This window comes from Mesoplodon bidens, assembly GCF_964165515.1.
Source record: "Mesoplodon bidens genome assembly, chromosome: 9".
Taxonomy (NCBI): Eukaryota; Metazoa; Chordata; class Mammalia; order Artiodactyla; family Ziphiidae; genus Mesoplodon; species Mesoplodon bidens.
Genome location: NC_138166.1, coordinates 9,287,400 through 9,302,476, shown reverse-complemented (window position 1 = coordinate 9,302,476; position 15,077 = coordinate 9,287,400). Strand labels below are relative to the sequence as shown.

The window sequence follows — 15,077 nt, the reverse complement described above, 5'->3', positions numbered from 1 at the left end:
TTTTTAAATAAATTTATTTATTTTATTTATCTATTTTTGGCTGTGTTGGGTCTTCGTTGCTGCACACAGGCTTTCTCTAGTTGGCGGCGAGCGGGGACTGCTCTGCATTGCAGTGCACGGGCTACTCGTTGCAGTGGCTTCTCTTGTTGCAGAGCACGGGCTTCAGTAGTTGTGGCACGCAGGCTCTAGGAGAGCTAAACATGTTTTTAAAAACTAAGAACATTTTACCTTTTTGAAACTTGGCTTCCCAGAAACCTTATCTTTCTGGAACTTTGCCCAAAACCAGGCAGGCAACCAGTCGTGCCTCCCTAACTTCCTGTCTGTAACAGTCATACTGCTTCAGTGATCTGTGAGTCCCACCGCCGAAGAACAGTGGCTTATAACAATGTCCGTTCATCTGCTCGCAGTTTGTCACTGTAGGTGGGGCTCAGCTGAGTGGTTGTCTCCCTTGGGGTCTCTCAGGCAGCTGCAGACTCTGAAGGGGTGACCAGGGCTGGAGGATCCAAGAAGGCCTCGCTCACATGTCTGACAGCTCAGCTGCAGTGGCTGGAACAGCTGAGGGCTGGCTGGCATCTTCTCTCCATACGGGTCTCCAGCAGGGTAGCCAGGTTCTTTATGTGTCAGCTCAGGGCAACAGGACCGAAAAGCAGAAGCTGCCAGGCTGCTTACAGCACTCATACAACATCACTCCCACCACATTCTGTTGGTCAAAGCAAATCAAGGAAAAGACAGTGAGTTCTGTAGTCAGACCCCCTGCGTCTGATTCCCTGCTCCATCTTCAGCAGATTACTTAACATCTGCAAGCATCCATTTTTTCACATATAAATTGGGGTAAGAATGGCACCCCTCTAAAAGGATTGTTGTGAGGGCAAATGAGATGACACATATCAAGCATGTAGCACACAATCTAGGCTTAACATGTGTTAGGTTCCTTTGCTCCCTTCCCTTTCCCTTACCTCAGAACCCGAGACAGCCCCTTTGTCACTGTGATATGACACAGTATGAGAAATAGTGTGGAGAGATGTGTTCTTCGTGGTTTTTGTTGTACTTAATAGATGAGCTGTTTGACCTTGGACACGTTACTTGGCCTCACTGTGCCTCATTTTCCTCATCTGTAAAATGGGGATTATAATGGTACCTAGCTCACAGTGCTGCTGGAGATAAACACAGAACCTGGCACAAGAGGAAGCACCTAATGAATGACTGTAACAGTAATAATATTGTACATCAATTAACTGATATTATTATTTAGCCCAGTGCCCTGCATTGGAGCACGTGCCTTCGAAAACCTCTCTTGCCCCTTCCCCCATACCATTCTGGGGAACACCTGTTCTGTTCTTTTAGGACAAAGGTTCCAAACTATAAGAATGGACCACAAAAATTAGGTCCCCCATTGGGGAGCTCCAGGAGCCACACTTTTGGCCCCTCCAGATTCCTAAGATTCCCAGAGGTAACCCAAGGAGAATAATCTGCTGCTGCTCATTTCCCATGTCAGACACTCACCTAAAGGGATCCAGGGGAGAAGCAGGGTCCTGACATCAAACAGCAGGGGAGAGCACTGAGTACCTAGTGTTGCCCGGACAGCAGTAATTCTCTGATATGACAGGCCCTGTCCACCTCCCTCCTCACCTCAGTTTTTGGTTCGAATGTCTTGTGGCATCTGAGCGCTTCGCTGACCCTCTCCTCTTCCTGCTCTGAGTCTTACTTACACCTGCCATACAGGCTGCCGTGAGGTGTGAGGTTACTCCTTTTCTAAATAAAACGGCATTTGATCTCTGCTGATAACCCATTCAGGTAGAAAGCCGGCACTCTGGGGTTGGGGCCTGGAAAGAACTTGTGTGTCAAAGAGGGCCCTGCTTTTTGCCAAACAGGTTCCCAGGTGTTGATCACCTCATCTGCAGATAATGCCCCCCTACAATGCTCCCCTCTAGCTGCATGGTTTTTCCCAGTGGTCACAATGCCCAGGTTAAAGTCAGCTTCACCTTTCAGGCTGCTACCTCCGGCCAATCCGGACACCAGCCTCTTCCACCTTGTGTACGTGGATGCCATTGCCATAGCCATCGTTGGATTTTCAGTGACCATCTCAATGGCCAAGACCTTGGCAAATAAGCATGGCTACCAGGTTGATGGCAATCAGGTAAAAATCATTAATTTCCTGCGGATGTTTCCTGGTGGCACAATCATCTTGCTCTACTATAGGAGACAAATAAACTGGATTTCTCCATCTTGGTAGAAAAAAAAATTACTTTGGTGATGGATGTATTTGAAGCATGTATTTATTCAACACTACAATTTTTTCGTGGTTTGTGTGCCTTAACTCATCAGAACCCTGAGGTACAGACCTACACCTACCTCACCTCATTAGTAGGTGCAATCTCCACTCTGAGGTTTACAGTTCACCATACTCCTCTAGGCGCTATCCTTATTTTTAAAGCTCACAGCCTGAGAATCTAACGTTTTTCCAGAACCATTTTTACTCCACAAGAAAGCCTTCTCTTTGTTCACTGAACTTTGAGTTTATGATTCATCACTTAAACTCCACAATACATTCTTTGCCACCGCCTTTTATAAGATAGCTACAGATAAAGTATTTAATCTGAATACCATGAGCCATTATTTATTTCTAAGATAAATACCCAGTGTGCGTTTATCTTAGAAATTCACACTGTGTATTTCTAAGAGGAGACTAGACGCTCCATATTCATACGAGACACAGTCATCCATCTAGGAAAACCGGAAGTTGCCCTGAGATCAGGACTCACTCACTGGTCCCAAGAGGACACTGGCATGGGCTCCTTGACAAGCAAGAGCCCGGGCATTTAAAAGATGCCAGTAGTCCTGTTCACCAGTAACTTTCTCTTAAACAACAAAAGTATTTTGTCCGTTTTGCTGCAGTTTTCTTTAAAAACAAAAGCATTATCCGTGTAGAGAGTGTGTTTGGGAAAGAGGGGGCTAGGTGGTGAGCGCAGCATTTATCTCCAACACAATAAAAATTCAAGGTGTTTCTCTCCCACCGTAAATTATGCATTAATTCCTGTTTTGAACTCATGTTAAACAAATCCTTGTATCTGGAAAGAGAATGAAGAGAGAGCCTGTACTGCTGAAAATGTGCATTAAATGGGCCATCATGCCTGGCTTCCTGAAGAATAACTGATCTCTTTTGTGCTTTGCTTCCGTGTGGAAAAGGAGCTCATTGCCCTGGGACTGTGCAATTCCACTGGCTCACTCTTCCAGACTTTTGCAATTTCATGCTCCTTGTCTCGAAGCCTTGTTCAGGAGGGAACTGGAGGGAAGACACAGGTGCGTATGCAACTGGCCTCCAAGGTCTGGTGATTTGGGTGATAAACTTTAATCTGTTGATTGTATTCTGCCTGAAGATCCATGCTCCAGTGAGCTGTGTATGAATCAGAGAAAGGCATGATTGGTTGAAGCAAATCACAAGGAACTGAATCTGCAGAAAAGGGGTATATTCGCCAGTCAAATCGAAAAATTAAACAACACTCCCTGCTACCAGTAAACCTCAAAGTTCAGACATAGGATGTTGTCATGAAAGCCTGAGAGTGAGTATGGGCAGGATGCCAGCACCATCCGATAGACCTTTCTGCTGTGATGGAAATGTTTGATATTTGTACTGTCCAGTGTGGCAGCCGCTAGCCACATGTAGCTCTTGAGCACTTGAAATGTAGCTCGTGCAACCAAGACCCGAATTTTTAATTTTATTTCATTTTACTTTTTAAAATTTAAATAGCCACATGTGGCTAGTGGCTACCACTTTGGATGGCAGAGTCTTACCTGAACTCTTCTGACCCCTGTGAGTCTTGGGTCAGCACCATACATCTCCTTTCCCCCACCCCTGGCACGGGCATTTCATTCAGGGTATTTAAATATTTCAGCTCCTGTTTAAAGGCTATATGAGGAACCAAAACCTCAGAAAGAGAGTGGGAACGAGTTACAGGTTTATGTAATGGTATGGATGACTTATGTGAAGCCATATCTTCCCACAGTGATTATCAAAAGACTAAGACCAACCTAGGCCCCACCTCTTACTCAGGTCTCCTAAAAGCCCCTTCCACGTGTCTTCTCTCATTCAGCTTGCAGGTTGTTTGGCCTCATTAATGATTCTGCTGGTCATATTAGCCACTGGATTCCTCTTTGAATCATTACCCCAGGTATGTAGCTTGGACTTGGTGTGAGGTTTTCTCATGTATAGAGATTTTGCTATTTTATTTGTTTATATTTTTGTGGCTGTCTCATGGGTTTTTACTCTAACCCTGGTGAGGTGGTATGAGAAAGGGCCAAGGCTAGGATCAATATCCTGTTCCACAATCTGCCAGCAACTGGGACCTAGGGAAAGCCATCTCAGCATCTTTGATTCTCAGTTTCTTTATCTGCAAAGTGGAGGTTTTGGTTTGGCTAATCTCCAAGGTCCTTCCCTCTTTGATCTGCTATGACCTTATACTCCCATTAAAAAGTTGAGATGGCCTACACTCATAAAACATTTAGTTACTGGAACATTTAAATCTAGTAGAGCTCAGGAATGCTATAGTACAGAGAAAATCATAACGCAGGAAGACCATGGGTGAGATAAGTCCTTGAGTACCATTTAATTCTGAACCTCTTGACCACCGTGCAGGTTTGCTACTAGGTTATAAGCCTGGTTTTCAAGTCCCATTTTAGCTAACCAAGTCCTGAACATCCAGGTGTTCTTGTCTCCACATGTACCATCACTGCCCTGTAGGAAGGGAGTGGGGAAAGGACAGTGGGAGGGCAGCCGCAGGACAGTGAGGGGCCAGCAAAGGGGGTCTCTGGACATAAGAGGAGAGGCATGCATCAATGTGCTGTGTTTCAGGCTGTGCTGTCGGCCATTGTGATCGTCAACCTGAAAGGAATGTTTATGCAATTCTCAGATCTCCCCTTTTTCTGGAGAACCAGCAAGATAGAGCTGGTAAGTAACAAAGGTGATTGCTAGGTGAATATGCCATAGCAACAAATGTACTGTTGCTGATAAAAATGTGAGAAAGATAAGTTACTGTGGCCAGTTATTATATGCAGTATCCAGTTAGGCAACAAGGCTAGGTACTCTGTGTGTGTGTGTGTGTGTGTGTCTGTGTGTGTGTGTGTGTGTGTCTGTGTAACTTTTAGGAGATTTTTCACATGGTTCTCCCTGAAGCTCTCTGTCTTCTGTTTAGACCATCTGGCTTACCACCTTTGTTTCCTCCTTGTTCCTGGGATTGGACTATGGCTTGATTACTGCTGTGATCATCGCACTGATGACTGTGATTTACAGAACACAGAGGTGAGTGCACAGACGGCATGGGTGTGCGTCCTGCCTGAGACTGCAACAGTGAGTTTAAACGTAGATCACAGCTCGATCTGGTCAAAGTAAGCTCTTTGGTTACTTCTGGTCAGCGTGAAAGGGACCTGAGGACTCATGGGGCTTGTTGACTAAATAAACAAAATGCCAAATGAAAAACTCAATGTGATCGTGCCAGATGCTCTACCCTATCACAGTTTATAATTCCATCAGTGGTTTTCTTAAAAGAGCCTCATTTGTCTCATGGTTCCTGCCAATCTGGCCCCTGTGGCACCCTGGCTTATTTACCCTCTTGTGAGGGTAAATGAACTGTGTGTTCTTGCAGTCTGCTTTGGCACCGGGTGCTGACATAGGTTTTGGTAACATGGAGCAGACGCTGACACCAAGTTATCATATGTGGGGCTTCAGCTGTTCCTTCCTCCACCCTGAAATAGTATCGCCTGTCATCTCTTCTCCTAGTACGAAGCTGAGCCCAATGGGGAAGGTATAAAATAACTTTAAAAAAATACTCTGCTCGTGATAAATAAATAAGTCACTATAAAGAAAAAAAAAAGAAACATTATGTTTTCAAATAGCCTGACTTTGGAGTCAGAGACAACCTTAGGTTCAAGTCCTGGCTGCACACTCTATATAAGCTCTGTGATTTTACGTGACCTCTTGGAGCCTCCGTCTCTGCCTCTATAAAATGAGACCAGTACTTGCTGCCTCAAAGAGTCACAGTAAGGTTCAAGTGAGAATAATGCACATGAAGAGCCTGGCACAGTGCCTGACACATCCTATGCACGCAACAAATTTAACACGGGAGGAATGAAAATGAGGTTAGTCTGATTTTGCCTGTAGTTGCAAATCACACGATAGTTCTTAAAGTTTTGACTGTGGTATATTGAAGGGCCGCTAGATGGAAATGATGGGATGCTCCCCACTCTACAGAGTAGGAAATGAGCATTTTCCTCCTCAGAAACGACATAGAGGGAAATGTAAACAACATGTGGGATCTAAACTCAAAAATTACACTGTTTTTAATAACAAACTCTACCCTGTCACCCACTTTTATGTAAAAGAAGTTCACCCTCTCCCCCATTTTTTTTGTTTGTTTGTTTTATTGTTTTTTCTTGCGGTACGCAGGCCTCTCACTGTTGTGGCCTCTCCCTTTGCGGAGCACACGCTCCGGACGCGCAGGCTCAGCGGCCATGGCTCACGGGCCCAGCCGCTCCGCAGCATGTGGGATCTTCCCAGACCGGGGCACGAACCCGTGTCCCCTGCATCGGCAGGCGGACTCTCAGCCACTGCGCCACCAGGGAAGCCCTTCCCTCCGTTTTTATATGAGTGTTATTAGTACATGCAAGAGTTCTTTATCTCAGAGCTTTAGTGAACATCATGGTTTAAAAATATCGATATCCTTTAACAAGCCATGGTATAGAATTGGAGATTTTTTTTTCACTTTTTGGTGTTTTTTTACCCAAATAATAGTTTATGATTTCTTATCATAAAATTTAAAGTTAGGCAGGTTGTTTTTTAAATGCACTACTGCTTTTTCTCCCCCAAATAATTAACTAAAGTTCATTTTTAATGTTCTGTCCCTGTTGGTGACTGTGCTGCGTGTTTGTAGGTTAGAGTGTGGGGAGCCAGTACCAAGGCTACGTGTTTATTTTCAGCTGCTTCTTTCTCTGTAATTAGGGCATGCTGTCCAGAGAGGGCTAGTGCTTCACTGGCTTTGCTTGTCTTCCAAACACCCAGATTCCCTCAAAGCCCACACATGGTTAAGGGACAATCAGTTCATCAACAAATAGTTCCTCATGCCTCCTCCGTGCAGGCGTTGTGGGTGATGCTATAAATGTGACGGAAATTCAGTTTTTGCCCCCAAGCGGGGGCAAAACATGTTAAAATAATTATAATCTTATAATCTTACTTGGACAGTTTTTTGGGGGGACTACTAGGTTCCCAGGGAGATACTAGACTCTAGGGATATTGCAGTAAATAAAACATGGTCCTTCCCTTCACAAAGGCTGCACTCTCCTAAGGATGACAGATACATAATGATAATGATGACGCTAATCATGATAATGAAGTAATGGTGGCACTAAATTATTGTAGTTAGTTATGTGCCTGGCTGTGTGCAAAGATCCACGCTTTATGTCATTCATCCTTCCTGCCCAGTGACTGTTAGCATCCCCGTTTCACAGATGGGGAAACTGAGGCCTAGATCGATTGAGTAACTTGGATCACACAGCAAGTGGTAGGCAATGATTCAAATGTGAGTTTTTGTGAATCCAGAGGCTAACTCTTAATCAGCATTTTATAATCCGTCTTCAAGAAATTGGAATACACAGTTGTAATTGCTTCGGTTAAGTGTAAGCAAGGTACAAGTGATAATAAGCATAAGACATGGCCAAATAAAACCCCATCAGAGTTCATAAAGAGAGACTTTCTTGCTCCTGGGGTGACTAGGGAAGAAACAAGGAGTATTTAGACCCGAGGAAGTGGGATTCCAGCACACTCCAGCTGGTCAGGAAGGTCTTTTCCTCATCTGCCTGTTGAAATCCATGTAAGTTTAGACCCCGCTCACCAAGCCAGAGAGATCCCAACTCCCCTGTGCGCCCACAGCAGCACTGTGGTCCTCCAGCACCTCACATGTCTCCCAGTTACTTGTGTACTTGTGTGGTCCCTGTGTCCACCCCTCGCTCACCTCCGTCCGCTGGCACTAGATTGCAACATGTGGACAACATTTCGAGTCTCGTATGGAAGGTTTTCTCATAATTGGGAACTCAACTGAGAACCTTGCCTCTCATCTCCAGTATCAGTTGTTGGTGTTATATTTGTCCACAGACGTCACTAGACTGTGAGCACCTTGGTTGTGTACGCGAGGCTCCTAGAGCCCAGTACCAGCATATAGTGTGTGTTCCCTGAATGCTTGTTGAAGGAATCCACCTCGAAAGACCCCTGACATTTCTGCTATAGATTCTAACTCACAAAGCACTTGCACATACGCGCTGAGAACACCAGAGCATAGTAATGAGACCATGGAATGTCTGTACAAGACCTTGAGCCATATTCTGGCTCTGCCAAGCTCTCTGACCTTGAACAACTGTTCACCTAACCCCACTGGACTTCGATTTCCCTTCCACATGATGGCAGAAATAAGCCCACTAGGGTTTTTCATGGGCTACAATAAGGTAATATCAGGTGCTTAAGAAGTAGTACCTGTCATCATTTCAGTATCTAATTTGAGCCAGACTGTCCTATAAAAAGTATTCGGAATTTGTGCTTTTAAAAAATAATGTTTAAAATCTATTCACACCAGACTTCAGAAAACTTTCTATGCTGATTTGAGATTTTTCCCCCCACACCTTCTGTTGACTAACCCCCCGCCCACTGCTCCATGAGTCAGAGACTCTTATTAGAGACAAAATGAAAATCCCCTCTCCTGCTTTAGAATTAAAACAGGAAGATAATTCTGTCTACCCAGTAACATGAGATCGAGTCACACATGTCCCTGGCACAATTCATTTTTGCCCCCATCTTTAGATGCCTGAGTCTTTTGTCTTGATCAGGTTGTGTGTGTGCTATACAGGATACAGGATGTGTGTAGTGTTATGTAGTGGGTATGTACGTAGTGTACGTATGTGCTGTGGGGGGGGGTATGTGTGTTGTGAGGTGTATGTGTTGTGTGTGTATATTGCATACGTCTTGGGGATGTATGTGGGGTGTGTTAGGCTTGGGATGGCACTGGGAATGTGAACATATGTGGAGCCCTTCTGAAAAGGCACCATAAAAGGATCAAGTATCCCTGAAGTCACTAGCAAATCCAAGGTGCAGAACCTCGTGTTTCCGTCAAGTCCTGCACATCAGCACATTGGTATTTTAACACGCTCCTTCTCTGTCTTCAGTCCGAGCTACATAGTCCTTGGGCAGCTTCCTGACACTGATGTGTACATTGACATAGACGCGTATGAGGAGGTAGGACCTTTTTCTATCATTTTAAATGGTTGTAAGCATGTGATGTGACTGGCCAACTAGATATTATTTTTACTTAGGACAAAGAGTGGGGTGGAGAGCAGGCAGGTGTGGTGGTCAAAGTGAAAAGCCTGAACTTCAGTTTACTGTCTGGATTCAGTTTTACAGTTTATACTACACATCAGTTACACAACCTCCTAATATTTATTTTTCCTCTTTTTTTAATGAGGATAAACATACATTCTTGGACTTAAAGTATATGTTTACAAAATACTGAGACTGCTTGCCACGGTGGTCTGTATGGGCATGATTTCCTTCTGATGAATTTAAACTGGTGGTAAAATACTAGTATTAGCAGTGTAAAATGTAGGTGGTGGGGCTATGGAATTCTCCTGCTTCATTTTTTTTATACATAAATTTATCTATTATATTTTATTTATTTTTGGCCACGTTGGGTCTTCGTTGCAGTGCACGGGCTTCTCACTGTGGTGGCTTCTCGTCGCGGAGCACGGGCTCTAGGCGCACGGACTTCAGTAGTTGTGGCTCACGAGCTCTAGAGCGCAGCCTCAGTAGTTGTGGCGCACAGGCTTAGTTGCTCTGCGGCATGTGGGATCTTCCTGGACCGGGGCTCCAACCCGTGTCCCCTGCATCGGCAGGCGGATTCTTAACCACTGCACCACCAGGGAAGCCCTGCTGCTTTTTTTTTTTTTTTTTTGGTGGTACGTGGGCCTCTCACTGTTGTGGCCTCTCCCGTTGGGGAGCACAGGCTCCGGACGCGCAGACTCAGCGGCCATGGCTCACGGGCCCAGCCGCTCCGCGGCATGTGGGATCTTCCCAGACCGGGGCACGAACCCGTGTCCCCTGCATCGGCAGGCGGACTCTCAACCACTGTGCCACCAGGGAAGCCCGCCTGCTTCATTTTTAATCGTTAAAATTATGGCTTAAAATATTCTTGACTTTGAATGTTCTTATGTGGAATCATCTTTTACAAAGTCTTCTTAAACTAGTTTTATCTGTTTGTTTTGTTTTATGCTTGGGAAGAAATTCTCAAACTCACTATAAGATATTAAGAAATCAAACTGGTGTTAGGATTCTATTTCTTCCCCCTTCCTAAAGAATTATGTGCTGGGTTACTTGTTTCCAGCTGCACTCTAGAGTTCCATGAGGCTTCTTGATAAAATTTTCACTCTGTTTCACTCGGGTCCATTTTCACTCCTGCCTACGTTCTGTGACTCAACCAATATCAGACTCTGTTCATTTTATTTGGCTGCTTGTCACAGTCTGAGTGGCAGCTTCGACTTTCCTACCCACTTCTCTTTTTTTTTTTTTTTTTTTTAACATATTTCAGTTTCTTCTTTGTACTTTATGGTAAAAATGAAACAAAGAAAGACTTTTAAAAGAAATGAAAATATGTGCATTTTTAAAAGCGTTCTGCTCAGCATGCATTCCTCCAGAGCATGAGTAGGTCAGCTAGAGTGACATTATTTTATTTAAACACTGTCAGAGGGCCCTTAGCAACTTCTGTATTAATTTTCAAGTTAGAAGAGGGAGGCAATTGCTGTTTCAATTCTGAAATATTTCCATATATTAAATTCACTAACATTTTATTTCTCAGGTGAAAGAAGTTCCTGGAATAAAAATATTCCAAATAAATGCCCCAATTTATTATGCAAATAGTGACTTATACAGCAGTGCATTAAAAAGAAAGGTGAGTCACAAGAAACTAAGGGTGATTATTTCTGAGGAGGGAATCTGAGGACTGATAGGCCTGGGAGGTCACTTAAATGTCTTGGTCTACCTTTTACACTATTTGTTTTTCTCCGCCTCTGTTTTTTAAATTGTGGTATAATATACATAACTTAAAATTTATCTTTTTTGTTTTATTTTTCTTTACATAACTTAAAATTTATCATTTTAACCATTTAGAACTGTACACGTCAGTGGCTGGAATTAAGTACGTTCGCATTGTTGTGTAACCAACACCGCTATTCATTCTCTTTTATCATATGCATGTATTACCTTTTCAAAAAAATTTTTTTTAAAAAAGCGAAAAACTAATTTTAAATTTCTTATTCTTGGGTTCCTTTGATCGTGATTAGGACTCCACCCCACACTATCCAGCAAGGAGGAAAACCTTCCAGTCAACCCACAGAGTCTCTGAGAGACCTAAGTTTGAAAAATACTCCTTTAAAATTCTCTTTAGTATTTAGCTTCAAGACCAAGAATAAGAAAAGTTACTACTGTTCTTTTAATGAGGGATAACCCAGTTCAGGGCATCTGAGGGAAAGGTAGAGCAAGGGTTATGGTGATGATTGGGCGTAGAAAACAGTCAGATGGAGAGATTTGAAGATTAATTGCTTTGGGTGGGTTCCTGGGAGCCAAGAAGTGATTTTTGCATCTATTGCCCTTCTGTAAAGACTGGAGTGAACCCAGCCTTCATAATGGGAGCAAGAAGAAAGGCCATGAAGAAGTATGCTAAGGAAGTTGGAAATGCCAACATGGCCAATGCAACCGTCGTCAAAGTGGTGAGTGATCCCTTCATTGTAACTTTCCCTTGTCACTTGATCTGCAGTGCCCCCCACCTTTATTCATGATTGAAGTTTTAACACAGCATAAAGTCCCTAAAGTAGGAAAGGTTAGAAACAAGCTAAGTATCCTTTGTATATTAAAGATACATGGTAAGGTCAGTTATGAGAATGCTTCTGAAATAAGTAGTGATAGGAGCCCAGGAAAACATGGTTTTAAAAAATAGAAATCACACAGTATCTTAATAAATGTTACCACTATTACTTTGTCAGAGATTCATTCAGCTGATAGTAAAAAAAAAAAAAAAACCTCAGAATGGTTTTTGCTGTTTGGGCTTATATAACTGTGGTCTGTCATGTTGAAGTTAATGGGACTATTTTAGAAGTTAGGGGAAAATGTATATGATGACTAAAGAGAGTGGATTTCATTGGACAAAAGAAAAAGAGGAAGAGGAGGAAGAAAAAAAGAAACAGCTAACACTAAATATTGTGTACATATCCTTTTTTGTCATATTACAGGGCTAGGATATAGCAGATATTTTGGAAACGGTCTGGTATAGTCAGAAACTTGAGCATATGAGGACTAAGTTTTCCCTCATAAATCTTTCTCAGAACCGAAATATGAGTTGTTCATAGCACTCTGGTTTGGTTTGATTTTTAACATAGGATGCAGAAGTAGATGGAGAAGATGGCACCAAGCCTGAGGAAGAGGAGAATGAAATAAAATATCCCCCAATAGTCACCAAGAGCACACTTCCTGAGGAACTGCAAAGATTTATGCCGCCAGGGGATAACGTCCACACCATCATTCTGGATTTTACGCAAGTCAATTTTATCGATTCCGTTGGTGTAAAAACTCTGGCAGGGGTAAGCATCATCTTCAACACGTCTTTTAATATCTCTGTGCCCAGTGTCACCATCAGTAAAATCAGAGAATTGAACTAGGGTCCTTTTTCAACTCTCAAAAGTTTGTTGTTGTTTTTGTTTTTCAACTTTTGATTGTGGAATATATCGAAAATATACAAAATAAAGAGCAGAGTGTAATGAACCCCCATGTAACTATCACTCAGATTCAACTATTATCATCAGTTCATGGTCAATTTTGTTTCATTTATCCCCACACCCATTTTCCCCTTCTCTTATTTTGAAGCACATCCCACTCGTCATCTATAAATATTACAGTATATATCTCTTCGAGAAGATTCTTTTAAAAACCATTACCATAATACCTTTAGTACACTTGAATAAAATTTGACAAGAATTCTTTGATGTTCCAAATTATCACTGTTGATATAAAAATCAAACAAAATACAGATTTTTAAATGATTAGTTCAAAATGCATAATTATTGAAGTGGAGTAGCTCAAGTGAATGAACCAGAGCATCTTACATCACTAAATACGTATTGATAGAAAGAAACTTGCACCTCACAGAGTCAAGAGAAATTAAACTTTATTTCAACGTTATTACAGATTGTAAAAGAATATGGAGATGTCGGCATTTATGTGTATTTAGCAGGATGCAGCGGTGAGTACACTTGTAGAATGGGAGAAGGTTTAACCTTTTGGTTTTGTTTCTGTTTTTTAAATAACTGCATTTGGAAGTATTTTCCCTTAATTTTAGTTTTAGGTGAAAATGAAAATTATTCTTCTGAAACTCTAAAGCTAGCTTTGAAATTTGCCACTTACAGCACTCACATCCCTGGGTTACTTGGTGGTAGGCCTCCTGCACTGGAGTTGGAGGAAAGGAGCTAATAAACCATTGTTCAGGGCTGGTATATTTTTTAGTAATTATTTATGTAATGGCTGCTATAAACATAGTTATATAAAATCATTTAGGTTTTTCCAGACAGTGCCTGCTCTTTTTGTTTTAATATAAATTTTGGCTAAAACAGTGCTTGAAAATGAAATTCACATAAAGGCATCACTTTTCACCTACCAAAATGGCAAAAATCGAAAATGTTTGACAGCAGGCTCTGTAGGCTCACTGTGGGACGACAGGAACCCTCAGACATTGCTGGTGGGAGTGCAAACTGGAGCAGCCTCTGTGGAGGGCAGACAGGCATTTTCTTTCAAAATTACAATGCATTTACCTTTAACCCAGCAAATCCAACAGTATGCTACACACATTCAAAATAACACATGTACATGGTTAATGATCATAGTACTGTCTCTAAGAACAAAACACTAGAAAATAAGTAATTGTCAAACAAAAGGGACCAGTTAAATAAACTAGGGCACATTTACACCATAGAATAACACCATGTATAGTAAAAAATAATTTTTATTATATCATTTTAATATTTAAACTATATGAAAGTGTTACGTTTTTTAATGTTTAAGACTGACACCCAGAGTGTGGGCTAATTTTCTTCTTTTTATTTATTATTTACTGATTTATTTTATTTATTCTTGGCTGCATCAGGTCTTAGTTGCGGGATCTTTGTTGAGGCATGCAGGATCTTTCATTGCAGCGCGCAGGCTTCTCTCTAGTTGTGGCATGCAGGTTTTCTCTCTAGTTGTGGCGTGCAGGCTCCAGGGCACGTGGGCTCTGTAGTTTGTGGCACGCAGGCTCTCTAGCTGAGGCGCGCCAGCTCAGTAGTTCTGGTGGGCGGGCTTAGTTGCCCCGCGGCATGTGGGATCTTAGTTCCCCGACCAGGGATTGAACCACGTCCCCTGTATTGGCAGGTGGATTCTTTACCACTGGACCACCAGGGAGGTCCCTGGGCTAATTTTCCCTTCTTCTTTTATAGCACAAGTCGTGAGTGACCTCACTCGAAATCAATTCTTTGAAAATCCTGCCTTACTGGAGCTGCTGTTCCACAGCATTCACGACGCAGTCTTAGGCAGCCAAGTTCGAGAGGCGCTTGCCGAACAGGAGGCCACGGCTGTTCCTCCGCAGGAGGACTCTGAGCCCAACGCCACTCCGGAAGCTTAGACGAGGAGCTCAGCCTGCAATGGGGTATGAGCTTCTCGTGAAATTACTAACCTACACACTTTAAATAGTAGACACTAAATGTTTTTTTCCTAAGGGTAAATACTAGTAGTAGGTAAATACTAGTAAATACAAGGCTTGATTTGGAGGGTGAATGACGCATAGCAAGATGTATCTTACTTGTATTTTTTTAATTGACTATTTCAAAGATATTATTAGCCTCTTGCCTGCATTTATTGTGTAGTGACATTTCTGTTACTCTTAGTATTATCTTTGTGAACTTAAGGTATTTATTTAAGTACTTTATCCACAAATCAGATACCCTGTCACCAGGTGGGTAGTAGTTCTTTG

General features: G+C 42.5%; 1 protein-coding gene across 5 annotated transcripts in view; it reads left to right on the top strand.

The window, feature by feature from the left end:
* The window catches only part of SLC26A5 (solute carrier family 26 member 5), a gene marked incomplete at its 5' end in the record, with an annotated part of 30,104 nt that extends 15,045 nt beyond the window's left edge, over positions 1–15,059 (top strand). For 4 of the 5 annotated variants that reach the window (XM_081244632.1, XM_081244630.1, XM_081244634.1 and 1 more), the window contains 11 exons: positions 1,990–2,137; positions 3,187–3,300; positions 4,092–4,169; positions 4,850–4,945; positions 5,190–5,296; positions 9,202–9,271; positions 10,884–10,976; positions 11,686–11,793; positions 12,460–12,660; positions 13,265–13,319; positions 14,545–15,059. In XM_081244632.1, the coding sequence (XP_081100758.1) occupies positions 1,990–2,137; positions 3,187–3,300; positions 4,092–4,169; positions 4,850–4,945; positions 5,190–5,296; positions 9,202–9,271; positions 10,884–10,976; positions 11,686–11,793; positions 12,460–12,660; positions 13,265–13,319; positions 14,545–14,729 (1,255 nt within the window). In that variant the 3' untranslated portion in view covers positions 14,730–15,059. The remainder of the gene's footprint in view (positions 1–1,989; positions 2,138–3,186; positions 3,301–4,091; positions 4,170–4,849; positions 4,946–5,189; positions 5,297–9,201; positions 9,272–10,883; positions 10,977–11,685; positions 11,794–12,459; positions 12,661–13,264; positions 13,320–14,544) is intronic. The other variant, XM_081244631.1, reaches the window with a different exon arrangement.
* Between the last annotated feature and the right edge of the window lie 18 nt (positions 15,060–15,077).